We start from the raw sequence: 27590 nt of genomic DNA, 5'->3' as shown, positions 1-27590 counted from the left end.
GTCCTTCTTAGCATCGCCATCGGGAGCCCCTTTTGTGATGGAGTTCGCTAACTGGGCTTTCAGTGATCCTCTGTATGCATGGAATATTTGATTTGTGACTTGGAGAGCTTTGTTTGAAAACAGTACATGGTCATACCTAAACCTTCTATCTCTTTACAGCCTGTAATCATGCCACTCCTGGAGAAGCAGGAAGCCTCATAGTTTATTTTTTAAAGGCTGTGCTTAATGCTGTGATTTGGTATTTTACTGTGTGAAGGTCTTTTCCTTAACTTGTTTTGTTGTCAAAAAACACAAGTTTTTTTTTTCATGAACACACCAAGGAACTGTTTTAGACACTTTTTTCCCTGTTCTCTCTCCACTATGCCATTTTAATACCTCAGATATACATGGTATCAGTTTACATACTGTGTGTATATTTGTGTTTTATACATTAAAAAGTTTTTTTTAGTCCCCCAAGAACCATTTTATTTTTCACTAATAGTAGCGATATCACACTTATTGAGAGTGTATGGAAACAAGGGAGAAAGGAAGGATGAATATGATTTGTAATATAATAGTACATTTTATATTATAACAGTATATTTTGATATAAAATTTCTTTATTGAATAAATAAATGCAGCATGTAGATTATTTCAATCCTAATAACACTGTGTTCTTTTAACACTGAGGTTCCCTGAAAACTAAACTTATCCTACATCTGCAAAGATAGTAATATTTCATCCATAGAGAGTTGCAGAGTCTATGATCTGAATTTTTTCTCCCATCCAAACAGATAAGTGGAACTCTTAGCAATATTGCTGCTGCTGCTAAGTCACTTCAGTCGTGTCCGACTCTGCGACCCCATGGACTGCAGCCCACCAGGCTCCTCCGTCCATGGGATTTTCCAGGCAAGAGTACTGGAGTGGCGTGCCATTTCCTTAGTGAACTTAATCTTTTCCAGTATTGTTTTTCTTTGGAATTCTTGGATGTGTCAAGATACTATTTAAATACATTTTAACCTTTAAAGGACACATGCATTTTTTTTTCCTTGAAAAATTCCCCCTTTCTTCTACTGTAATCCCAAATAAAGAACTCTTGAGTCTAAGGAGTAGAAAGAGAGACTGCAGTTAAATTCCCTAGAATACAAGATCTTTTAAAGCATTTACCCAGTGCAGACTATTTTGGGTGCTTTATGGCTTTGTTCAGAAGCATTTCTCTGTATGTCTGTCTTTTTATTGTTGCTTCCTGCCGCTGTCTTCTCGTTTCTTTGTCTTTTGCTGTCTCTCCCTCTCCCAGTCTTCCTTTCATTTCTCTTTTCCTTCCCTCCTATTTCCTCTCTCTCCTACATGTTATCTTCTTTGTTTTCGTTCAGGACTATGAGAGTAAATTGCAGGCCTTGCAGAAGCAGGTGGAGACGCGATCCCTGGCTGCAGAAACAACTGAAGAGGAAGAGGAGGAGGAAGAAGGTGAAATCTAGAGACTGAAACTTTCCTCTGTAGATGTTTTGAATCTGTGTTGTCAAATTCCTGAGCCAGTTTAAAGATGATTTAAAAGATGCTTGAGGCTAAGAGTCCAGGCTGTACTCTATGAAGTGGGGGTGGGACTAATAGTGTCTCTTAGAACCCAAGGTTTCTGAGCATAGTCTCCATAGAAATCTCTTAGTCAGTTTACATAAACTGTCTCATATTACCATACATATGAAATTTATATAGATGTGACAAGCAAATATAGAGCTTAATCTTTGTTAAGATGCTCTGTTTTACAGATTCCCCTGGTGGTCCAATGGTTAAGATTCCACATTTCCAGTGTAGGGGGCGAGAGTTTGATCCCTGTTTAGGAAACTAAGATCCCACATGCTGAGTGGTGTGGCCAAAAAAAAAAAACAAAACCAGGATGCTCTGTTTTATTTGCTGGTTTATGTCAGGATTACCCCGTGAGGACTTTGGAATGTAGAAGTGTGCATTAAATCTCTTTCTGGCAGATTGCTCATCACATTGTTTTGTCATACCTACCTGTCTTAAGTTTTCTAGAATTTCTTAGTTGAAATTAAAATGCGGTGTGAACATTCATCATATTTTTTCACCCAACCTCTTCAGTAATCTCAAGGCTTCATAATAACTTTAAAGAAACTCTTAATTTGTACACTGAATTCTTTATTTTTAAATATCTATGTGAAAACTGACCTTTTTTTTTCCTCTACTAGAAAGGAAAATAGATCTGTTTCAAGTTGTACAACAGACTAAGGGTTTTTCTTTATTATAAGCCACACTGAGCTGTATCTAAAAAAAAAGAAAGAAAAACTGGAAAGTAACTTGATTTTTTTAAAAAGCTGAGGTATAGGAGGGATGTAATTTCTACATAGTTATGAGTCCACCATTAAATACACCTGGTTTGCTTTTTCAGTTCCGTGGACACAACATGAATTTGAGCTGGCCCAGTGGGCCTTCCGGAAGTGGAAGTCTCACCAATTCACCTCATTAAGGGACTTACTCTGGGGCAATGCCGTTTACCTAAAGGAGGCCAATGCCATCAGTGTGGAACTAAAGAAGAAGGTATGGAGGTTGTGGGAACAGGGACCATCCTGAGGCAGAGCTGAGCCTGATGGGCTTCATGGTCCTCATTTTGAGACCACCTTTCCCTTGGGTGAACTCAGCAGCTTTTTGCTGTGAAACAGGTTTGTGTATGCCTTCATTTAACATATGTGCCTGGAATGAAGTAGGTACTGGTTATTGTTTAGTTGCTAAGTCATGTCTGAGTCTTTGCGACCCCATAGACTGCAGCACACCAAGCTTTCCTGTCCTTCACTATCTCCCAGAATTTGTTCAGATGCCCATTGAGTTGGTGATACTATCTAACCATCTCATCCTCTGCCACCCTCACCTCCCCCTGCCTTCAGTTTTTCCCAGCATCAGAGTCTTTTCCAGTAAGTCTGCCCTTCACATCAGGTGGCCAAACTATTAGAGCTTCTGCTTCAGCATCAGTCCTTTCAATGAATATTCAGGACTGATTTCGTTTAGGATTGACTGGTGATCTTCTTGCAGTCCAAGGGACTCTAAAGAGTCTTCTCCAGTACCACAATTTGGAAGTATCAATTCTTCAGCATTCAGCCTTCTTTATGGTCCAACTCTCACATCCAAACATGACTGCTGGGAAAACCATAGCTTTGACTATAGAGAGCTTTGTTGGCAAAGTGATGTCTTTAAGTATTTGTTAAATGAAATTTTTAAAATAACATGTTTTCTAGCCTGTTTTATATATGAGGAGACTATATTCCTGATGAGAGTTAAAGAAACAGAAAAAAAAACAAAACATATCAGTAGAAAAATATTTCTCTTGGGTTCTGAAAATCTCAGTTTTCCTTTAGTTCTCTACCATTAAGATGGTACCTTTAAGTCCTCTGTGCCTTCTCTTCTACTAGGCTCTGAGAGGCAGTTTTGTGTAATGGACAAGCACATGCATTCTGCAACCAGACAGCCAGGTTCCTACCCCAACTCTCCCAGTTGTTTGACTCTAGTAACCTGGGCCTCTAGTCCCTCACCTACAGAGGGAGTTTAGCAACTGGACCTGCTACCCAGGGTTTTTGTGATTTCCTGAGGGGTAAGAGAATGAATACACATACAGTGTCAAAGTAGTGTCTACACATGGTAATTGTGATGCCAGAAACATCACACCACAGTATAGATTCATTGTTCTGCATGTCCCTGTGTTTGACAGTCTCCTGACTGCTAAGATTACGGGGAATAGGATGAGGGGGCAGTATTGAGAAGTAGGTAAGATCTCACACTGCCTGACTTTGGGAAAAAATCATTCTGTTTTTCTAGGGCTGTATTTTTAGTTTCGTGAAATAGGAATAAGATCTCTTATTCTTTTGTAACTCCATCTCATTTTGTGATTATATATTAACTATTTTCCTCTTCAAATAGATTAAGTGATGGCAGAGGCTAGGTCTTTTTTTCTCACAGCTATACCTAGCATTTCATTAATGGTTGGTTAAAAAAAAAAAAATAGGGAGTTGCCAAGAAATAAATGACATGATGAATGCAAAGCACTTTTCTGTAGTAAACACTTTTAAGAGTAACAGTTATAATCCTCTGAATTTAACAGAAAACCTTAGCACGTGTCCACCTGCTCTCATTTGGGGATGCATTCCTGGGTCCACCTTCTGTTCTCTATGGAAGTCTTTGTTCAGTCAACCAGGATATATTTATTGAGATTTTAGGTTGTGCAAAAACACTGTGCCAGGCCAGGAAAACAAAGACTGTAAATAGTTAAATGATTAATATACAAGTAGCCACGTTTCTCAATCAGAAGCTGTTGACCACATGCTGCTGTTTGACGTCTTTCCCATTGGGCCTGATTATGTTGCCTTGTTTCTGAACCTCACTTGGAAAAACAAAAAGCCTGTTTGTCCCTGGTTTCTTCTGTCCCTTTAGGTGCAGTTTCAGTTTGTTCTGCTCACGGACACGTTGTACTCCCCTCTGCCTCCTGAACTGCTTCCCACTGAGATTGAAAAAACTCAGGAAGACAGATCTTTCCCTCGTACAGTGGTAGCTGTAGAAGTTCAGGATCTGAAAAATGGAGCAACACATTATTGGTCTTTGGAGAAACTTAAGTATGAAAACATTACATGAAAAGTCAGTTGCTTTTATTTAGAAAATAATAATGAATTGCTCACGCGGGCTCTTTTCTCTGTGATGTTGCCACTGCTTCCTTTCTGTGCATCTAAATGCTGTTGCTGGTGTTGGTAATAGCACTGTCCATTCGTTTTCTTCTAAGTGAACAAATCGTGCTCTGTGAATACCTTTGTCATTTGTAGAGGTGATTTACATTTACCCTCCATAATGCTCCTTTGGCAGCGTGTGTACCAAATTTGAAATGACAAAGGGAAGATTACATGGTACCTTGTGCAAAGATGGCACGCAAATTTGGCAGGGAGGGGGGTGGAATCAAAATTAATTAACCCTCCATAGACCCTCTTATATTTTATAACTCTTAATTTTATAATATCTGTTTCTGTCTTGGATCTAGTAATTATTCATCTTTTCTGTCCTGGATCTCATGATGATGATGAATAAACAGGAAAGTTATAGCATAGCTTCCTTTGCCTTTAGTATAATGAGGTATTTTGTGCTGTTTCAGTATGTTTGAGATACCATATGCCATTGAACTACATTTATCCTGGGACTCAGTAGAGATTAGGTGGCCATTCTTGACTTTCTTGATGGCTTCTCTCTATATTCTGACACCTTGGATACTGAGTGTTAGAGTTTCTGTGCTTTTTGCCTTCATTCTTTTTTAATATCATTAAATGGTGGGAGCAGCTTTTTAAAACCTTGCATGGAAGATCCTTTCTGTGTGAAACTTTGATGTGGCCTTGTGGTACTAACCCAATGCACTTTACGTTTACTGTCCAGGCAGAGGCTGGACTTGATGAGAGAGATGTATGACAGAGCAGGGGAGATGGCCTCCAGCGCCCAAGATGAAAGTGAGACCACCATGACTGGCAGCGATCCATTTTATGATCGGTTCCATTGGTTCAAACTTGTGGGAAGGTATGTGATGATTTTATTCTTTTCAGGTAATGGTTTTAATTGTTTAAAGCCTCAAAGGTATTACATAAAGTTAAAGAAAAAAGTACAAAAAAGCCCCCATTTATAATCTTATTCGCTTACACATAGCCACTGTACCATTTGGTATATTTTCCTTCCCTTTTATCCAGCTGGCAGATTTAAGTCTCAGACTTTGAAACAAAGTAGCTGACAGTTTTCCCTGCCTCTCAACTCATTCACAAAATGTCTTACTCTTGACCAAGATAGATTTAAAAGAAAAAGAAAACCTGTGTCTGTATCTGGCATGGTTCAGAATCACAGTATGACATGCAGTTTATCAGACTACAATTTCTCCATGACCTGCTACATCCTCACTTTAATTTTTAAAACAGTGCATCTCAGTTTAGTCTTTACCAAGAGTGAATAGTTGCACACCTGAGTAGCCCACTTGCACCTCTTTTATGTATACTTTAGTCAGCATTGAATGTGAGGCCATATTGAGTCAAGTTCTTAGAGATTTGGAATTTTAAAAGCAGAGAAATGTAAGTTTTCACCTTAATGATTTCAGAATTTGAATTATTTTCTGATTGAGAAAACTTTCTGACAGTTTTAAAGGACCTGGGTTCAAAGGTGAAGCTGAAGTCGTAGTATTTTGTAGAAATGACATTGGTCTTTTTCACTCTACTCTGATCGTAGAGTGTGTTTTCATTTAAAGAGATGAATTGGCCAGACACATTTTACCCAAGCAAGGTATATACCTACTTTGCCATATATCATTCATCCATTTTGTTTTCTACTCCACAATGACATGGAGATTGGAATAAAGATTTAAACTATATTATTTCACTTGATATTGAGTGGCTCCTTTGAGGCCTGGCTGCTAATCTTTTGTGTGAACGGGAGAACATAAATGTTTTACAGCATGTTATTTACCTGGCATATTCTACTCATGTATTTCCTTTGCTTTTCTTATTCTAAGGATCAGTCCTTGTTCCCTTTCACCTGAACCAGATGATTTATGCTTATTTTGTCCTTTTGCTTTTCCACTTGCTTATTTTGTTTTGGTTCCTCAGTGGGTTCTGTCCTGTTGGCACCTGTAGCTTCCTGTTTAACCGACTGTTCCTCTCTCCTTGGCTGTGTCCATCGGCGTGTCCCCTGGTGTCTAGCTCCCCCATTTTCCACGGCTGTGTGAATGAGCGCCTTGCTGACCGCACACCCTCCCCTACTTTTTCCACGGCCGATTCCGACATCACTGAGCTGGCTGACGAGCAGCAAGAGGAGATGGAGGACTTTGATGAGGAGGCGTTCGTGGATGACACCGGCTCTGACGCAGGGACGGAGGAGGGCTCAGATCTCTTCAGTGACGGGCACGACCCGTTTTACGACCGGTCCCCATGGTTCATTTTAGTGGGAAGGTTGGTGAGGTTAAAGTGAGAAAGGCGAAAAGGGACCAGCTCTTGCTCTAAAGAGGCTCCTTATGCAATTTTGGACAATTTTGCTTTAATCTAGTTCAATTCATGATGCGGGTGAGAGAGCCCTCAGGCAGCGTCTGGGAGCTTCTTGGCCTCCTCAGTACAACATATGTGGCAGTGTGTGAAGACTTTACATGGAGGATCCCTTGTCTTACAAGCCTAGTAATTTTGTTCTGAAGGAGGAGACCCCAGAGGAGAAAGTAATTAAGGCCAAGAGTCACACTGTTCTGGAGTTGGAGAGTGTTATTGTGGTCTGATAGTTCCTCTTGTAGGAATGTAAGTGAGGAAGCCTAAGGGGGCAATATGAAAGGGAGAACAGAGCAAGTCCAGTGTTAGGAGAAAGGGATTCTTGGCATCAGCAGGAATCACAAGGACAAACGTAGAGTCAGGAGTAACATTAGGTTTATTTCTTGCATAGTCTATGAGCCCAGAAAAGAATCAGGAACGTGAAATTCCCTCTGTCTAACTCAGATGGATACCTTTCTTTTGCAGTTTCGTGGATCTTTGGCTTCTGCTAAGATTTTACCTGTAGGCATTGTAATGATGAATCTCATAAAATTATCTGTTGAGACTGTCAACAATGGATATTTGTTCAGTGCTCCATGACACTGCTTTGTGTTGAGTTTAGCTGCCAAAGTGAGGCATTGTCTCTGGCCCCATCTGTCAGTGATGCAGAGCTCTCATGCACATGTTCCTCATACTGGGGTCTTTGTCTACATCCTTCCAGTCTTCATGCTGAAGTAATTTTAATTACAAATTCAACAGTGCAGCACTCACTGGATTAAAAAAAGTATTATGTTTCGAGGTATTACATTTAATTTCAGTGGTAATTTAAAACCATGTTTTGTTGAACCCTTTAAAAATAAAGGGAAATTACTTCAGTGTTAATGGGTTAGCACAAGTTATCTAAAAATAAACCTAAAGTGCAGCAAGTCTCCTGACCCACTAGGTATGTAAGGTTCTAAAGCTTAGCTCATAGTATGGTGTTGGTTGGTTACCTGGTGAGAATTAAATGTAGAAGATAATCAGCTTTATGGAAAGGGAGAAAAGAAGTGCTTTTTTGATAGAAATGAAGACCTCGGTTATGACCATAGGTTGGAATATTGGATTGGAATATTAGACAGCCTCAGGGTTTTATAATGGTAAAGGGGCATTTATTTAAGTTTTCCATGAATAAATGTAAAGGGATTATACAGCCATGAATATTGTCTGGTGTATGCCGGGAACAGATGTTCAGGATTTCAGAGGAGATGATTTATATTAAAACTGAGGAAGGCAGTTCTATGCACAAATCAAGGGGCCATAACGCGTTCCTGGTTTTACGGCTATTCCTAGCCTCTTTTCTAAGAGGGTCCGAAGTTGGAACCAAGTTTTTATGGGTAAACTGCTCAGTCCTGGTGCCGGTTGTGCAGCTTCTCACCTTCTCACGCTGCTCACTTTTTTTCTGCATCATCGTAAATGAGGAATAGGTGGCTTCACACTATGTGGCATGTTGGGAAGAACACTGACCTAACAGGGCTGACAACTTAAACTGAGACCTGTTGGGTTCTCAAGTATAAAATAGAGAGTTAGGTAAGAAAAAAAAGAAATAAATCTTTTTATTCTTTCTTATTCTTTCATGCATTCTAGAAGAGTGAATATTCTGGTTAAGAGTTCTACTCGGAAGCATTTGTATTTTGAGCCAGTTGTATGGAAAACTTAAGTCAGAATCCCACTTAATGGGGAAATTCTCTGCCTTAAGATGTATGTATTTTCTCTCCTTTTAATCATATCAGATTGAATTGTAAGTATAAGGCAGTCACCTCTACTTCAATTTTCAAGTAAATTACTTGTGGAACTATGGCTTAGGAATTGACTTTTCCATTTCTTTGGGTTCCCTGGTTCTGAAACTCACTTGACTTTGCAAGGAAAACAGTAGGGAGGAGGTGAAATCGTAGTGGTCAGCAGAGTGAAGGGTAGCTCTTTATTTTCACCCTTGATGGCATTTCTTACCTACAGACAATTCATAGCAACACAGTGTCACCCAGTTACGTACCAGTTATTCTCTGTGTAAGAGGAGTAACTTCTTTGCTGTTTGTGTGATTCATGGGATTAGATTTCCCCTATTGACATATAATTGCAAATACAATTCACATAAAATTTCTAGTTTTTTAAAAAATTCCATTTGTAGGTTTTGATTCATGGCCTTGGCTGCCTCTGGTGAATTTTTATATGAAAATTAAAAGAGCTTGTCCCTTTAGCTGTTCTCTTATGGCATGCTGGGATGTTATGAATCATCCATCATCACTTGGGATGAAATGTGAAGTATTTAAGCTAGTCTTCTGGTTAAAGGTCTCCTGTGTTATTCTGTGACCTAAGTACCTGAACTGACATTCTTTCTATAACTAGGATCGTAATTGCGCTGGTCTTCATTATCTTTGTGTTGACAGAATTTGTTTCCCTTTTTATGTACCCTCACAGAACTTTATGCTAATATATCCTTTACATCTTCCCCTCTCTCATCCCTCTTCTCTTTCAGTCTGCTAGATCAGGATACAAGGATTCTCAAGAATGAATAATAACTATAAAAATTCCAGTTTTAAAAGCTTTGTAAGAGAGCTTTTATAAAGTCCAGAGCATTGATTTTTGGTTGGAGAGCCTGTGTTCTCATAGGACAAAGAGCTGTCTAGAGACTGTGGGGTTGTGTAGACACAGGGCTGATGCCCATACCACTGCCTTCAAATTCTAGAGTTCTCTGTCTGAAAAGGGAAATCCGCAAGGATACTTTCTATTCTTAAACTTTTGAAGTAGCCATTGCCATAGACAGAAAGGGAATTCTCATCTTTACTGTGTGCTCAGATAGTACTTATTTCTTGGGACTTCCCTGGCAGTCTAGCAGTTAGGACTGAGCTTCCACTGCAGGGACCCAGGTTTGTTCCCTGGTCGGGGACTTAGGATCCCACATGCCATGTGGCACAACCAAAAAGTTAAAAAAATAATTTTTAAAAAAGGGTTCTTGTTTTTTAGGGTTTCCCTTGTGGCTTTCTGGTAAAAAAGGGTTCTTGTTTTTGAATAGCTACTTTTAAATATGAAAACAGCTGTATAAATTAAATATGGTTAAGAATCTAAACATGTCGTATATAGTTAATATCTATTATGAGTATGACTTTGAAAAATCAACCCAATATAAAGTTAAATGGTTTTGCTTCTTACCTCTGGTTTAACCTGTTTTTCTGGAAAAATCTTCCACTTCTACTTAGAGAGCAAATCATTTTCCCATTCACTTATGTCCATAGATATTCAGTCATTCAACAGCTATTTTTTGAGTGCATTTATTCAGTAAATCTAGCCAGGCCCTCTGCAGACAATGGCAAGTAAAACCAGACATAGTTCCTGCCCTCACGGGTTTTCCTTGTGGTGGGTAAGATGGACAGATGATTGCATAAGTAAATGGAAATCATAGCAGTGATGGAGTTGTGTGTTCCTGAGATCATAAAACATTGGGGAGACCTGTCCTAAGAGAGTGGTATTTGAAATAAGACCTCAAGATGTGAAATCAAAGGTTTGGAATGGGTAGTAGAGCTCAGAGAGGACAGCAGACAGGGATGGAGCATGCGCCATGGCTCTTTAATAGTCAAGGGATTGGAAGGGGGCAGTGGCTGGAATGCTGGCAGAAGATGAAGGTGGTCTGTATGTGTGCTGACTTTGGAAGTGAAATGATTCATTTAGTACCTTAAGCCAAATTCTTAGTCTTTAAACTGTGTCATAGTAGTTGATGTTTGAGAGTCTTGTTTGTAATCCTTTTCAGACTTTTCATTTTAAGATTTTTGTACCATACAGCTTTTAGCCCTCTTTTTTAGCATTGCCCTCCCCCCTTTGGAGCAGACTGAAAGGGAAGCAGATGTCGTTTGATCTGATTCCATGTTCACTTGCAATTGTGGGTTTTTTTTGGTTATACTTTCATTCATATTTCATTTATGCTCTTTTACTTTTATTAACATTTGTTTTCCTGTGGTGTATTTTGTCTGTTTTCAGAATTGTTTTCATTTCTTTGAGTTGAAATCCCAAGAATCTACTCCATCTTCCTTTGCTTTGTTTTAAAGTAGATTCAGAGCAGGAAAAGGTGCAGACATGCATACAAGCATACCTCGGAGATATTGCTGCTTGGTTTCCAGACTACCACAGTAAAAGCAAATATTGCAGTAGCCAGTTGCATGCCTTTTTTGATTTCCTAGTGCATGTAAAAGTTATGTTTACATTACATTTGGTCTATTAAGTGTGCAAAGCATTGTGTCTAAAAAAACAACATACATATCTTAATTTGGGCTTCCCAGGTGGCTTAGCAGTGTAGAACCCACCAGCCAGTACAGGAGATGCAGGTTCAATCCCTGATCCAAGATTCCTTGGAAAAGGAAATGGTAACCCACTCCAGTGTTCTTGCCTGGGAAATCCTATAGACAGATAAAGCTGGCAGGCTACAGTCCATGGGGTTGCAAAAGAGTCAAACACAATTTACTGACTAAACAATGATGACCTTAATTTAAAAATACTTTATTGCTTAAAAAAAAAAAATGCTAGCCGTCATCTGAACCTTCAGTGAAATAGACTCTGCTGGTAGAGGCTGCTGTTTGATAGCATTTTACCTACCCACTGTGTTGTTACTGTGGAACTTTCCAAATTGGAATCAGTCCATTCAAACCCTGCCCCTGCTTTATCAAGTATTTATGTAGTATTTTAAATCCTTTGTTAACCATTTCAAAAATCTTCCCAGTGGCTTCACTGGAAATAGTTTCCATCTCAGGAAGCCACTTTCTTTGCTCCTCCATAAGAAGCAACCCTTCATCCCATAAAGTTTTATAAGACAGCAGTTTATTCACATCTTTAGACTCCTCTTCTAATCCCTGTTCTCTTGCTGTTTCTACCACATCTGCACTTAACTTACTCCATTGAAGTCTTGAATCCCTCAAAGTCATCCATGGGGGTTGAAAACTTCATCTAAACTCGTGTTAATATTGATACTTTGACTTCTTCCCATTAATCACAGATGTTCCTAATGGCATCTACAATGACGTATCCTTTTCAGATCCATCAAAGAAACCACTGTCTATGGCAGCTGTAACCTTACAAAATGTACTTCTTAAATAATAAGACTTGAAATTTCGTCAAAATGACTTCTTGACCCATGGGCTGCAGAGTGTGTGTTGTGTTAACAGGCATGAAAACCTTAATCTCCATCAGGGCTCGTGGGTGACCAGGTGCATTGTCAGTGAGTGGTAATATTTTGAAAGGACTCTAGCTCCCGCCCCTGAGCAATAGGTCTCAACAGTGGACTTAAAATATTCCATAAAGCATGTTGTGAAAAGATGTGCTGATCATCTAGACTTCGTTGTTTCATTTATAGAACACAGACAGACTACATTTAGTGTAATTCTTAAGGGCCCTAGGGTCTTCAGAATGGTAAGTGGGGATTGGCTTCAGCTTCAAGTCACCAGTTGCATTAACCCCTAATGAGAGTCAGCCTGTCCTTTGAAGCTAGGCATTGACTTCCTTCTAGCTCTGAAAGTCTTAGATGTCATCTTCTTCCAATAGAAGGCTGTTTCATCTGCATTGAAAATCTGTTATTTAGTGTTTTTGTTGTTGTTGTTCAGTTGCTAAGTCATGTCCAGCTCTTTGCAACCCCCTGGACTACAGCATGCCAAACTCCCCTGTCCTTCACTGTCTCCTGCAATTTGCTCAAATTCATGTCCACTGAGTCAGTGATGCTATCTAACCATCTCATCCTCTGCCACCCCTCTTCTCCTTTTGTCTTCAATCTTTGCTAGCATCAGGGTCTTTCCCAGTGAGTCAGCTCTTCGCATCAGGTGGCCAAAGTATTGGAGCTTCAACTTCAGCACCTGTCCTTCCAATGAGTATTCAGGGTTGATTTCCTTTAAGATTGACTGGTTCAATTTCCTTACAGTCCAAGGAACTCTCAAGAGCCTTCTCCACCACCACAGTTTGAAAGCATCCATTTTTTGATGCTCAGCCTTCTTTATGATCCAACTGTACATGACTACTGGAAAAACCATAATTTTGACTATATAGACTTTTGTCAGCAAAGTCATGTAATCCTTTCTAATATGCTGTCTAGGTTTGTCATATCTTTCCCTCCCAGGAGCAGATGTCTTTTAATTTCAAGGCTGCAGCCACCATCCACAGTGATTTTGGAGCCCAAGAAAATAAAATCTGTCACTGCTTCCACTTTTTCCTCATCTGTTTGATATGAAGTGATGGGACCAGATGCCATGATCTTAGTTTTTTTGAATGTTGAGTTTTAATCCAGCTTTTTTTCACTCTCCTCTTTCACCCTCATCAAAAAGCTCTTTAGTTATTTAGTGTTAGCTACCTTCATTAATTATCTCAGCTGGATCTTCTGGATAATTTGCTGTAACTCCTACATCAGTACTTCTGCTTCCTTTTGCACTTTTATGTTATGGAGACAACGTCTTTCCTTAAGCATCATAATCCAATCTCTGCTAGTTCCATACTTTGCTTCTACAGCTTCCTCATCTTTCTTGGCCTTCATAGAATTAAAGGGAGAGGACCTTGCTCTGAATTAGGCTTTGGCTTACGGCAATGTTGTGGCTGGTTTGATCTTGTATCCAGACCACACAAACTTTATATCATCAATAAGGCCTTTTCACTTTCGTATATCATTTGTGTATTCACTGGAGTAGCACTTTTAATTTCCTTCAAGAACTTTTCCTTTGCATTCACCGCTTCGCTGACTGACACACAAAGCCTAGCTTTAAGGCTGTCTCAGCTTTCAGCTTGCCTTCCTCACTAAGCTTAATGTTTCTAGCTTTTTATTTCAGGTAAGAGACATGAGACTCTTCCTTTCACTTAAACACTTAGAGGCCATTGTAGGCTAATTACTTGTCCTGATTTCAGTATTGTTGTGTCTCAAGGAATGGGGTGGGGGCGGGGCTCAAGTATAGGAAGAGAGACAGGGGAATGCCTGTTGGTGGAGTAGTCGGAACACACATTTACCGAGTAAGTTCACTGTCTTGTGTAGGTGGGTTTGTGGCATCTCAAAACAATTACAGCAATAACATCAAAGGTCACAGATCACCATAAAGAATACAATGATAATGAAAAACTCTGAAATATCATGAGAATTACCAAAATGTGACAGAGAGTCATGGAATAAGCAGATGTTGTTGGGAAAATGGTGCCTTGCTGGAGACATGGTTGCCACAAACCTACTTATAAAAAATGCAGTATCTGCAAAGTGCAAAACAGTGGAGCACAATAAAACGAGGTATGCCTGTATGTGTCACATTGGGCTACATTTGATTTGTTGACGTAAATGTTTACCTTTTGTCTTGTCTCGTGTCCAAGGATCAGCATATACCAAGTGAGAAGATAGGAGCAACAGTAGGAACTAGGTTGTTTCCCATCCACTAACTGGAATAAATACCCAAACTTTGTGATCAGCAGTTTGTATTGCTTAAAGAAAAAATCAAAAGCTACAAAATTATGAACGAAAATAAAAAAAGAACCAATGTGATACAACTTTGCTAGTTCATCTGAAGTAGAAAATGTTAGGTCTTATTTTGTGTATCTGATTTCTGAGTAAGGTTTTGGGCTCTGGAAGCAAAAGACACCCTTTGTGGATCGGTGTCTCCTTCCTTAGCATTTTTGTTGATGTCCATCCTGAGTCTCCTGCAAGCTCACTAACAGATATTTCTGGCTTCATAGCCTTTCTGCCCATATGTGTCAGTCACCTTGCCTAAATACAGTCATTTCTTAGGGTAAAAATAAAGACCCACAGTGTTGTGACTTGAAATCTATTTTAGAGTTATTAATTGTATTTCAGTCACATTTCTCTGGCGTTTTTTTTTGGGGGGGGGTCTCCTGATTTCTATTTTATCTATCAGGAAAAACAAAACAAAACCTCTTTATATAGTTACATGAAAAGGTTGAACTCCTTAATGGGTTCCCTTTTCCCCACCCTTAGCAGTATTCATATCTTAGAAGTCTACTTCCAACTGTTAACTCCTCTACCTGTTGTAATTTTTATAGGGAGTGATTTAGTGTAAGTTGATCTTTCACAAGCATTTGCATTTGTTTATATGTTATTTGTGCCGAAAAAGCACCCGGAGACAGTCTAAGAGTACAAAACAGAGCGGCAACCTTAAGACAGGGCCCAGAAGCCAGCTCACAGTTTCATGAAGATATTCTCAGTAAATCTGAAAGCCAGGCTCTCTGTCTGTGGGATGCTCAGATGCTTGTCTCCTGGTGTCTGTCTCTAGGGCCTTTGTTTACCTGAGCAACCTGCTGTACCCCGTGCCCCTGATTCACAGGGTGGCCATCGTCAGTGAGAAGGGAGAGGTGCGTGGATTTCTGCGTGTGGCTGTGCAGGCCATTGCAGGTATGTGCCCCTCTTCTGAAATGAAAGCTGTGGGTTCTTTGCCTTGAGACAAAGCAGGCCGGTTCCGTATGGGCCGTGTTTCAGTTACACACTTCAAAACAAACCGTGGTGCATCTGACTATCTCAAAGAGAGCCTTTACTGCTTCCTTTCTAACTCTTCTTCCCAGATTTCACAGGTAGATCCTGTTTGGTTTGTAGTAGATCCTACTGCTATTTTTGAATAATGGGGTGAAGGGATTTCCTTTACCATGAGGAACAACTCTTGGATTAACTTTATAAAAGTAATTTGCATTTTAAATAATGGATTTTAACTGCTTCAGAAGTAACAAGATTTTCAGACATTTTCTTGCCTACTTTTCTCTCAGGATACAGCTAGACATTTTGTGCTTTGGCTGCAGTTTTGTAATGCGTGGATCAAGATTTTGATACTTTACACTTTTCCAAGATCCAGCCTACCTTCTGAGGAAAGAACATGGCTATTCCCTGTTAGCTTTTCTGTTTTAATTTCCAAATGCTGTGCTGTATTTAATGACCTTTCAGCTTTTCCCCATGGAAATGTGTGGCAGTCACCAATGTTGACTTTATGGTGGTCTCCACAAATTCAGTCTAGTATTTTCAAATATTTGTTGAGTATTATTGAATATAGTCTCACCAAGGAAAGGGAATAGTATTTCTAATTATGATATTTGAGCAGTATCAAGAATCAAACTGGGCCCTTATTTAGTCCGCGATGGCTCCTTGCACGCCCCACCGGCCTCCTCCCATAGACGCTGCCCGCCCCGCGCGCCCCGGGGCCCCCGGGATCAGCCTCGGGCGGCTCCCCGAGCCCGACTACCCCTAAACCAGAACGGCGGCGGCCGAAAGGGCGCGTGCGGACCGGTAGCGGCGACCGGAAAGAGCGGACGGGTCGCGAGGAGGCGAACCAGGCCGCGGAGGAAGAGGAGGGCCGGGACGAGCCGAGCTGTCACGACCGGCGGGGGGACGCGCAGCCTTACCAGGGGGGGGATGTTTTACAGGCACTTAAGTATTCATCGAAGAGTCACCCCAGTAGTGGTGATCACAGACATGAAAAAATGCGAGACGCCGCAGATCCTTCACCACCAAACAAAATGTTGCGGAGATCTGATAGTCCTGAAAACAAATACAGTGACAGCACAGGTCACAGTAAGGCCAAAAATGTGCATATTCACAGAGTTAGAGAGAGGGATGGTGGGACCAGTTACTCTCCCCAAGAAAATTCACACAACCACAGTGCTCTTCATAGTTCAAATTCACATTCTTCTAATCCAAGCAATAATCCAAGCAAAACTTCAGATGCACCTTATGATTCTGCAGATGACTGGTCTGAGCATATTAGCTCTTCTGGGAAAAAATACTACTATAATTGTCGAACAGAAGTTTCACAATGGGAAAAACCAAAAGAGTGGCTTGAAAGAGAACAGAGACAAAAAGAAGCAAACAAGATGGCAGTTAATAGCTTCCCAAAAGATAGAGATTACAGAAGAGAGGTGATGCAAGCAACAGCCACTAGTGGGTTTGCCAGTGGAATGGAAGACAAGCATTCCAGTGATGCCAGTAGTTTGCTCCCACAGAATATTTTGTCTCAGACAAGCAGACACAATGACAGAGACTACAGACTGCCAAGAGCAGAGACTCACAGTAGTTCTACGCCAGTACAGCACCCCATCAAACCAGTGGTTCATCCAACTGCTACCCCAAGCACTGTTCCTTCTAGTCCATTTACGCTACAGTCTGATCACCAGCCAAAGAAATCATTTGATGCTAATGGAGCATCTACTTTATCAAAACTGCCTACACCCACATCTTCTGTCCCTGCTCAGAGAACAGAAAGAAAAGAATCTACATCAGGAGACAAGGCTGTATCACACTCTTGCACAACTCCTTCCACATCTTCAGCCTCTGGACTGAATCCCACGTCTGCACCTCCAGCATCCGCTTCAGCAATTCCTGTCTCTCCTGTTCCACAGTCACCAATACCTCCATTACTTCAGGACCCAAATCTGCTTAGACAGTTGCTTCCTGCTTTGCAAGCCACGCTGCAACTTAATAATTCTAATGTGGACATATCCAAAATAAATGAAGTTCTTACAGCAGCTGTGACACAAGCCTCATTGCAGTCTATAATTCACAAATTTCTTACTGCTGGACCATCTGCTTTCAACATAACTTCTCTGATTTCTCAAGCTGCTCAGCTCTCCACACAAGCCCAACCATCCAATCAGTCTCCAATGTCTTTAACGTCTGATGCATCATCCCCACGATCGTATGTGTCTCCAAGGATAAGCACACCCCAGACAAACACAGTCCCCATCAAACCTTTGATCAGTACTCCTCCTGTTTCATCACAGCCAAAGGTTAGTACTCCAGTAGTTAAGCAAGGACCAGTTTCACAGTCGGCCACACAGCAGCCTGTAACTGCTGACAAGCAGCAAGGTCATGAACCTGTCTCTCCTCGAAGTCTTCAGCGCTCAAACAGCCAGAGAAGTCCGTCACCTGGTCCAAATCACACGTCTAGTAGTAACGCATCAAATACAGCAGTTGTACCACAGAACTCCTCTGCCCGACCTCCGTGTTCACTAACACCGACGCTCGCAGCACACTTCAATGAAAATCTCATCAAGCATGTTCAAGGATGGCCTGCAGATCATGCGGAGAAGCAGGCATCAAGATTGCGAGAAGAAGCCCATAACATGGGGAGCGTTCATATGTCAGAAATTTGTACTGAATTAAAAAATTTAAGATCTTTAGTCCGAGTATGTGAAATTCAAGCAACTTTGCGAGAGCAAAGGATACTATTTTTGAGACAACAAATTAAGGAACTCGAAAAGCTAAAAAATCAGAATTCCTTCATGGTGTGAAGATGTGAATAATTGCACATGGTGTTGAGAACAGGAACTGTAAATCTGTTGCCCAGTCTTAACATTTTTGAGCTGCATTTAAGTAGACTTTGGACCGTTAAGCTGGGCAAAGGAAATGACAAGGGGTCGGGGTCTGTGAGATTCACTTCAGGGGAAAGATACAAGATTGATTTGTAAAACCCTTGAAATGTAGATTTCTTGTAGATGTATTCTTCACATTGTAAATATGTTTTGTAGAGTGAAGCCATGGGAAGCCATGTGTAACAGAGCTTAGACATCCAAAACTAATCAATGCTGAGGTGGCTAAATACCTAGCCTTTTACATGTAAACCTGTCTGCAAAATTAGCTTTTTTAAAGAAAAATTTGGGGGGTTAATTTATCATTCAGAAATCTTGCATTTTCAAAAATTCAGTGCAAGCGCCAGGCGATCTGTGTCTAAGGATGCGATTTTGAACCATATGGGCAGTGTACAAAATATCATGAAACAACTGTTTCCACACTTGCACCTGATCAAGAGCAGTGCTTCTCCATTTGTTTTGCAGAGAAATGTTTTTCATTTCCCGTGTGTTCCATTTCCCTCTGAAATCCTTGATCTGATTTTATCCATTTTTTAAGGCTCCTCTTTTTCTCCTTTCTTAAGGCACTGTTGCTATGGCACTTTTCTATAACCTTTTCATTCCTGTGTACAGTAGCTTAAAATTGCAGTGATTGAGCATAACCCACTTGTTTGTATAAATTATTGAAATCCATTTGCACCCTGTAAGAATGGACTTAAAAGTACTGCTGGGCATGTGTGCTGAAAGTACATTGATTGCTCAAATATGAGGAAATGGCCCAATGAACATGGTTGTGGGAGGGAAGAGGAAACAAAGCTAGTCAGATGTGAATTGTATCTGTTGTAATAAACATGTTAAAAGAAAAAAAAAAAAAAAGAATCAAACTGATTCTTTATTAACTAGTTTCATTTGAGCAAGGAGAGGGGTATGTTTCCCTGAGTGGAGATGGAAACCCTATTTGATCTTACTGCTTTGGTCTCATTCTTTCTCATGCAAAAGACTTGTTCTTTAGTATCTCCTCTTATATTAAATTTTTGGGACCTTAAGTTTCCACTGCTTTCCTGTTTATTTTGTAATCCAATGAGTCATTTTCCCTCGGCCCCATATGTCATCTCATCCTTGCTTTTTTCTTTTCCTGCTTAGCGGATGAAGAAGCTCCTGATTATGGCTCTGGAATTCGACAGTCAGGAACAGCTAAAATATCTTTTGATAACGAGTACTTTAATCAGGTGAGAAATTTTCCAGGAAGAGAAAAGCCCTGTGGAAGAAGAAAGAAGTAGACAGATTTGTTAGGAGGATGGATGTTCAGCACTGGAGGGAAGTTCTCCCTAGAATTAAAGGGTGTAGGTAGCCACAGGATTGTTTAATAGAACATAGGACATGTCTGACAGTTCCCAAGGCGAGGGTGAAAGCCCAGCATTTACACTATGTGGTATCACCTTTTCTCAGTTCAGTTCAGTTTAGTTGCTCAGTCGTGTCCGACTCTTTGCGACCCCATGAATCACAGCACGCCAGGCCTCCCAGCTGCTGCTGCTAAGTCGCTTCAGTCATGTCCGACTCTGTGCAACCCCATAGACGGCAGCCCACCAGGCTCCCCCCGTCCCTGGGATTCTCCAGGCAAGACACTGGAGTGGGTTGCCATTTCCTTCTCCAGTGTATGAAAGTGAAAAGTGAAAGTGAAGTCGCTCATTTGTGTCTGACTCTTAGCGACCTCATGGACTGCAGCCTACCAGGCTCCTCCATCCATGGGATTTTCGAGGCAAGAGTACTGGAGTGGGTTGCCATTGCCAGGCCTCCCTGTTCATCACCAACTCCCGGAGTTCACCCAAACTCATGTGCATCGAGTCGGTGATGCCATCCAGCCATCTCATCCTCTGTTATCCCCTTCTCCTCCTACCCCCAATCCCTCCCAGCACTGGGGTCTTTTCCGATGAGTCAACTCTTCACATGAAGTGGCCAAAGTATTGGAGTTTCAGCTTCAGCAACAGTGCTTCCAGTGTACACCCAGGACTGGATCTCCTTTAGGATGGACTGGTTGGATCTCCTTGCAGTCCAAGGGACTCGCAAGTCTTCTCCAGCACCACAGTTCAAAAGCATCAATTCTTCGGCACTCAGCTTTCTTCACAGTCCAAATCTCACATGCATACATGACCACAGGAAAAACCATAGCCTTGACTAGACGGACCTCTGTTGGCAAAGTAATGTCTCTGCTTTTCAATATGCTATCTAGGTTGGTCATAACTTTCCTTCCAAGGAGGAAACGTCTTTTAATTTCGTGGCTGCAGTCACCATCTGCAATGATTTTGGAGCCCAAAAAAATAAAGTCTGACACTGTTTCCCCATCTATTTGCCATGAAGTGATGGGACCAGATGCCATGATCTTCGTTTTCTGAATGTTGAGCTTTAAGCCAACTTTTTCACTCTCCTCTTTCACTTTCATCAAGAGGCTTTTTAGTTCCTCTTCACTTTCTGCCATAAGGGTGGTGTCATCTGCATATCTGAGGTTATTGATATTTCTCCCAGCAATCTTGATTCCAGCTTGTGTTTCTTCCAGCCCACTGTTTCTCATGATGTACTTTGCATATAAGTTAAATAAGCAGGGTGACAATACACAGCCTTGACGTACTCCTTTTCCTATTTGGAACCAGTCTGTTGTTCCATGTCCAGTTCTAACTGTTGCTTCCTGACCTGCATATAGGTTTCTCAAGCATCAGGCAGTCCTTAATCCACGTAACTTTTCACTCATAATTATTTGTGGGGCACATAAACAGACGTAAAAGAAATGTGGGAAAAATATGTTGTCATACTACTTATCATCTACTTATGCTGCCTTGTTTTCAGAGTGACATTTCTTCGGTTGCATTGACCCGTTCTGGTCTGTCCTTGGAGGAGCTGAGGATTGTGGAAGGACAGGGTCAGAGTTCTGAGGTCATCACTCCTCCAGAAGAAGTCAACCGAATGAATGATCTGGGTGTGTAATCAGAGTGCTGTGACTGGAGGTGCTTTCCAAGAGGGGAAAACACTGACCATTGTTAAGGATGATCACTACTTTTATCAACTAGTGATGGAAGAATACACTCTCCTCTCTGAAAGGTGCTTTGTCATTATTTGAACCATACCTGTGTTCATTTGACCTGCTTTAGATCTGAAGTCAAGCACTTTGCTGGATGGTAAGATGATGATGGAGGGATTTTCTGAAGAGATCGGCAACCACCTAAAGCTGGGCAGTGCATTCACTTTCCGGGTCACAGTGCTGCAGGCCAGTGGAATCCTCCCAGAGTATGCAGACATCTTCTGTCAGTTCAAGTAAGTATGCAGACATCTTCTGTCAGTTCAAGTAAGCCCCACTTTGCTCCTCCTCCCTAGCCGTTAACCTGGATAGTGACTTTTGTGCACTATAGAGTGCTCTTAGACTTGCCAGATTGTACACTCTCAAGAGAGAAATGACTCCCAGACCCTGAAATAAAATGCTTTCTTTACTCTGGTTGGGAGTAAGAAGTGGAAACAGGCAACGGAACGAAACAGAGTTCATAGTGGGAAGGAGTGCGGCCACACATCCTGCTAGAGGTTCAGTTATGGACTGTCCCCCTCTGCCAGGAGTACAGGGTCAGATCCAGTTAAGCTTACTCATCAGCCTTTTTAATGTTCTTCATGCCAAAATGTCTTGTTAATAAACAAGTCTGAAATCAATGAATTATCCAACTGCCAATTATGCCTGTTTAATGCTTGGGAGAAACAAAATGTAAGTCGTTTAAAGAACAGCAAAATTCTATATCCATTGAAAGAAAGCTAGTAAGTAAGTAGAGAAGATGTGACAGGTTTCATTTCTCATCTGTTTAATAAACATTTTCTATCCTGTAACCCTCTGGAGCTCTGTGCTCTAGTTACTTTTGTCTCAAGACTTCCAAAAACATTTTTTTGGAGAATCTTAAGTTTTAATATTCCCAACATGAATATATCTTTTGAGTACTTGGAAAGGGCCACAGTATAAAAGAAGGAAGTTTGAACTGCCCCATTCCTAAAGCCCACAGTTTGCTGTTGGTGCCACCAAAAGGCTGCTTTAGGTTTCTGCCCTTCCTTTCCCCTCGGTGTGTGCCTTATCCTTTCCAGAGGCCTCATGTAGCTTCACTTTCTATGTAGTTGTCAGCCAAGTTCTCAATTAAATGTGGTTATTACGTAGTTAAGCTGCTAATGTAATTTGCTAAAACGTAACAATTGATGAAATATTATCCATCCAGTATAGATTTGCTCATTTAATGTGTTTTCACTAACAGTCTCCATTAGTAGCTAATGTATTTTACGGAAAAGACCTGCTTGGTCAGCTGACATCTGAAATGGCAAGAATGGTCTATTAACTTCTGTCCCAAAGTCTCCTGAAAAGAGAGTAGCATCTCCACCTGGTGTAAGCATTGGAGGAAAGGGCATGTTGACTCATGTTGAAAGAAGACTCAGATTTTTCTGGGGTTTTTATAAACTCTCATCTGGCCTGCATTGGGAAGACACAGCTGTAGAGCACAGTCAGTGGCCTCAGGTATCACCTATGTGGAACCCCCACATATTGGTATCTGCTCCGAGGAGAGCCTTGGAGGAGTGTAGGGCAGAGGCCAGCTGATGCTCATGCGGCCTCTGGCAGGTGCACTGTGTGGTCTGGAAAGGAAGAAATTGGAAGAAAAAGAAAGGAGTAAAAAGTAGAAGAGAGGGAGAAAGGTAAGGAGAAATGAGAAGAAAGAAAATAGGCAAGAGTACGCGTAGTGTGGAAAGATGCAGTGTCACAGTGGTACGTGATTTGGTTACTTGGCAAAAGTCCACCATGGTCTTCAGGCTGAGAGAATTATGGTTGACCCTTGAACAACTCAGGAGTTACGGGCATTGACCCTCCTCCACAAAGTCTGAAACCCAAGTGTATATCCAGGGTTCCTCTGTATCCGCAGTTCCACATCTAAAGATTCAACCAACTGTGGATCGTGCAAAACCGTAAGATTTACTATTTAAAAAATCCATATATAAGTGGACCCACGCAGTCCAGACCCAGAACACCAGTGATGTTCAGGGGTCACCTGTAATATGGAAGACCAGGAGTTCATGGAAGACCTGGTCTCTCTGCCCACTGTTTATCCCTCTTTTCCTGTAGGAGTGTGGGGTATCCTTCTAGTGGATATTTCTGTCTAGCAGTACATCTTTGAATTGTGTATTCTGTAATTCTCCACTACTTTTTATTTCAGACTAATATTAGGGAGACAGAACAATAAAATCTCATTATTTATGAGAATAAGTAAACATAGCCCAGTGACTCAGCAAACATTTCAGGAGTATTTTCTATATTTCAAGCCCTGTGGGAGACACACACTCTCTTTTGGGGAAACAGGCAAATAAATACATTATTACAAACAATGGTATCATTGCTATTGAAGAAATAGGCCCCTGTTGCTATGGGAATGTAGAACTGTTTGAGTGAGTCAGGGAAATCTCCCTGGAAGAGGTGACATTTGAATCTACTCCTCGCTGGTCTTAGAGAGGTTCCCAGCAGATATGCCATCCACAGGCTTTAGTGCTACCTTATAGAAGCTTCAATCTGCCAAATCTTTTCTATACAAAATGATTTCAGTTTTTATTTTCAGTAAAAACCTTCTGCATTGGAATGAGAGTTCACTGAATTCAGTCTTCATATGTTTTCGTAGCTAAGTGGTGTGTGCTCAGTTGCTTCAGTCATGTCCGACTCTTTGAGACCCCATGGACTGTAGGTTTCCAGGCTCCTCTGTCCATGGAATCTTCCAGGCAAGAATACTGAAGTGGGTAGCCATTCGCTTCTTCCCTACCCAGGGGATCTTCCCTATTCAGGGATCAAACCCATGTCTCCTGCATTGCCTGCACTTCAGGCAGATTCTTTACCGCTGAGCCATCAGGGAAGCCCCAGCTAAGTGGTAGGGTTAGTTGATTTTTCAGTCAGTTTTGAAATAAAATCTAAAATGTTATCTGTGTGATATGGAACATGTTCTCTACAGGGCAATGTAAATAACTTGTCTCAGTTAAAAACTCTGCTTAAGATGCTTCTTTCCATGGGATCCAAGAGAATTCTGATGAAACCATTTAATGCGAGATTAATGTGGGTTTTTGTCTTTTTTGCTCTCTTAAGCTTTTTACATCGGCATGATGAAGCATTCTCCACTGAACCCCTCAAGAACAACGGCAGAGGAAGTCCTCTGGGCTTTTACCATGTGCAGAATGTAAGTCACGTGGACATTTTTTGCCAGGTGTATTACAAGTTGGTGGTACCCCGAAGCAGCTGGTGCGAGGCAGGCATCATGTACGGGCTCCCTTTGGCTTTCTCAGCCGAAGAAGGATGATTATCCGAGCTGCTATGCAGGGGGAGCTCTGTGGCGAGAACAGACAATGGAGGGAGCAGCCAGGGCCCTGAGCTCATCCTCAGTGGACAGAGCAGCCAGCATCTTCTCTGAATGACAGTGGGCCTGTGCGTAGCACTGGGGGTTGGTCTGCCAGTAAATTCTTTGTCATTGAATTGTGAGTTGTTTTAGTGTTTCCGTCCTAGAAAAATAAGCATGTTTAATATGAGTTTTGTTAAAGTTAATATGTTCTTTAAACGGTAAGAAACATAACACTGTTCGGTTGCAAATAATGTAGAAACTGTGAAATTCTTTTGTAGCTAAACTAAGCTTCAGAATCTTTTTTCCTTTCAGCTGATTCGATGATTAATCCTTTAATGCCCCTTACAACTCCCCCATAAGTGGAATAAGAGAACAGACCTTCCATCTCTTCTAGAAAGATTTACTTAACCCCATTCAAAAGTTTTCATTCTCATCACAAGAGCTAACATTCACTGAGAGCTTATGTTGTATCAGTCATTGTTAGAGGTGCTTTTTCTGTCTTAATTGATTTAACCCTTTCTTTTATGCCACATACTGTCATAATCCCCATGTTATAGTTGAGATAACTGAAGCACAGCAGTTGAAGTCACTCACCAAGGTTACCAAGCTAGGAGGAGGCAGAGGTGGGATTGAACCCAGGGAAATGTGGCTCTAGCATCCAGGGTCTTCACAGCTATACAGGAAACAGTATCATTCTCTTGCTAACCATAGTCCACTCTCTAAAATACAAAAGGGGGACTCCCTTGTGGTCTAGTGGTTAAGACTCCACTTCCACTACAGGGGAAGTGATCCCTGGTCCAGGAACTAAGATCCCTCGTGCTGTGCAACTTGGCCAAAAAAATTAAAATAAGAAAGGACAACTCCAAAAATGGAATGAACAAGCACAAAACATAGTTTTCTTTTTTATGTTTAATTGTATAAACATTAGCATGACTGTATATGATCAATATTGATTGTCTCCTGTGTACAAGGACCATGCCTGATGCCACTGTGTGGGGGTGAGGGGGACACTTAGATGAATCACAGGGGATTATGCCTCCGAAGAGTTTAGAATTATGATAGGAGAAATAAAATGCGTGTTTATTTTATGTGCAGTTTATAAAAATAGTAGTACAACTTATGGACATATTCGAAAGCTATTCTTGAAATGCATTGGGAGTGGGAGAAGGGAGAATTATTTCTACTAATGGAAAGAGAATTCTATGTTACATTCTTTGTTGAGGGTGGATGGTTGGATGGACAAAGAAGGTTGGGGAGCTTCCTGAAGGCTGTAGTATAAATAAGAAAAGGTGGGTCACTCTTGGCCTTGTACCTGGCACATAGTTAGCAGTCCCAGTTTTCATATCGTTGTTGCTGTTTGGTCTGGGCCTTGAAGTATAGGGAAAACAGGGACAGAGAAGTGGGAAGGCCTCCTGGGCAGGGCTGCTGTCTGGGCCCACCCTCAAAGTGGAGGAGAGAACAGGTGAAGGGAGCAGCCGATGCAGTCCTCATACTGACTGAAGGACGCAGAGGGGCTGGAGGTCAGTTAGGGTAGGTGGTGGAACGCCTGGAGTTTGGTCAAGTTGCTGTAGAAGGAAAACCAGAGAAGAGCCCATCTCTTCTGATATGAGAGGCCTGCAGAGTAAAGTACCCAGCACATACTGAGTACTCAAAAGTGCCTGAGTGCTGTTTGCTGCAGACATGCTGAGTGCTGTTTGCTGCAGACATGTGCATTTTCCTGTAAAAACTCTTACCCTAATCGAGCTTGGCTCTACTCCTTATTAGATTGCAGTGGAGGTTACGGAATCATTCGTGGACTATATCAAAACCAAGCCGATTGTGTTTGAAGTCTTTGGGCATTATCAGCAGCACCCACTTCACCTGCAAGGACAGGAACTTCACAGGTTTGGACCAAATGAGCACAGATTTTTTTGTTGTTGATATTGTTGTTGTTATTGTTACTTGCTGGAAAGAAAGAAATCTTTTGAGGGATTAAGATAGGTAAGTGACAGTTTTATATATTGTCCTATGTTTCCTTTTTAGAAATGTTACCATCTTTCTTCTAAGCCACCCAGTCACTAATTGTAGGAGGAGCAAATTGAGTTTTGCCCAGGGGGCCTTGAGTACCATCTTCTTGTAGGAAGAGACTTTGAATAGGATAAAGTTGAGGTAATCAAGACATAACGTGGAAATTGTGTAAATTATTCCTAACCACCTAGAACTGCATGGAGCATAGAGTCACTGTGAAACGTGTGTCTGAGTTGAGACACCAGAATGAGGGAGGAGACCATGATGGGGACTCTGGGATGATGGCAGAGTGTCAGTGTTAACAGAAAAATTTTCTTATTCGTTAGGTAAGACTTACAAGGGGACTTCTCTTAAAATGTCTTAGCCTCAGTTTTACTGTGTGGGAATATATCTGATATCTGATAATGTGCTAGTGTTGAAAGTACATGTGATCTGCTTCTAAATGGGATTTATACATGCCATTAGTATTAGCATGGGGGTCCTTTTAGTCTTGAAGAACTTTCATCTTCCTTTGCAGTCCACCCCAGCCGTCTCGACGATTCTTCCCTCCGCCCATGCCGCTATCCAAGCCAGGTGAGTGCCAGCTGGGTTCTTTATATGCTGCATGACTTTTCAGGTAAAAAGTCATATTCAAATTCCTGCTCAACATCTGTGCATCCTGTGTGTTCCAGTATCTAGCAGGACCTAGAATTGTTGGTGAGAAACTCTAGGGCTCTATCCACTCTGGCACTCTGGTCTTGTTGAAGATGTTGATAAACTCCCTGCTCCTCAGCCTCTCTGCTCTGTGTGTAACCCCTTTAACTTCAGTGGCGGGCATTTTTTTGCATGTTAGATTTGTTCTGCATGTTCATGTATCTTGTTTTGACTTTTC

General features: G+C 41.3%; 2 protein-coding genes across 6 annotated transcripts in view; both read left to right on the top strand.

The window, feature by feature from the left end:
* KIF1B (kinesin family member 1B) overlaps positions 1-27590 on the top strand; it is a 140347-nt gene that overhangs the window by 83147 nt on the left and 29610 nt on the right. For 3 of the 5 annotated variants that reach the window (XM_010849910.1, XM_010849909.1, XM_010849908.1), the window contains 11 exons: positions 1353-1446; positions 2384-2532; positions 4414-4592; positions 5395-5532; positions 15275-15393; positions 19473-19558; positions 21171-21300; positions 21473-21635; positions 24463-24553; positions 26477-26595; positions 27237-27292. In XM_010849910.1, the coding sequence (XP_010848212.1) occupies positions 1353-1446; positions 2384-2532; positions 4414-4592; positions 5395-5532; positions 15275-15393; positions 19473-19558; positions 21171-21300; positions 21473-21635; positions 24463-24553; positions 26477-26595; positions 27237-27292 (1324 nt within the window). Of the gene's footprint in view, positions 1-1352; positions 1447-2383; positions 2533-4413; positions 4593-5394; positions 5533-6695; positions 6945-15274; positions 15394-19472; positions 19559-21170; positions 21301-21472; positions 21636-24462; positions 24554-26476; positions 26596-27236; positions 27293-27590 lie in introns of all 5 variants that reach the window. The other 2 variants (XM_010849913.1, XM_010849912.1) reach the window with 1 other exon arrangement.
* LOC104995857 (WW domain-containing adapter protein with coiled-coil) lies at positions 16121-19220 on the top strand. Its single transcript, XM_010849914.1, has one exon. It carries the CDS (start codon positions 16467-16469, stop codon positions 18270-18272), a length of 1806 nt encoding a protein of 601 aa, XP_010848216.1. The 5' UTR covers positions 16121-16466; the 3' UTR covers positions 18273-19220.

Source organism: Bison bison, unplaced genomic scaffold (assembly GCF_000754665.1).
Source record: "Bison bison bison isolate TAMUID 2011002044 unplaced genomic scaffold, Bison_UMD1.0 scf7180017864289, whole genome shotgun sequence".
Classification (NCBI taxonomy): domain Eukaryota; kingdom Metazoa; phylum Chordata; class Mammalia; order Artiodactyla; family Bovidae; genus Bison; species Bison bison.
Note: the sequence above shows the minus strand (reverse complement) of the source record. Positions and strands in the feature narration are given on the sequence as shown.

What these genes read in the sequence shown, in the direction of transcription:
- LOC104995857 (XM_010849914.1), top strand. Translation starts at nt 16,467, where the DNA reads ATGCGAGACGCCGCAGATCCTTCACCACCAAACAAAATGTTGCGGAGA.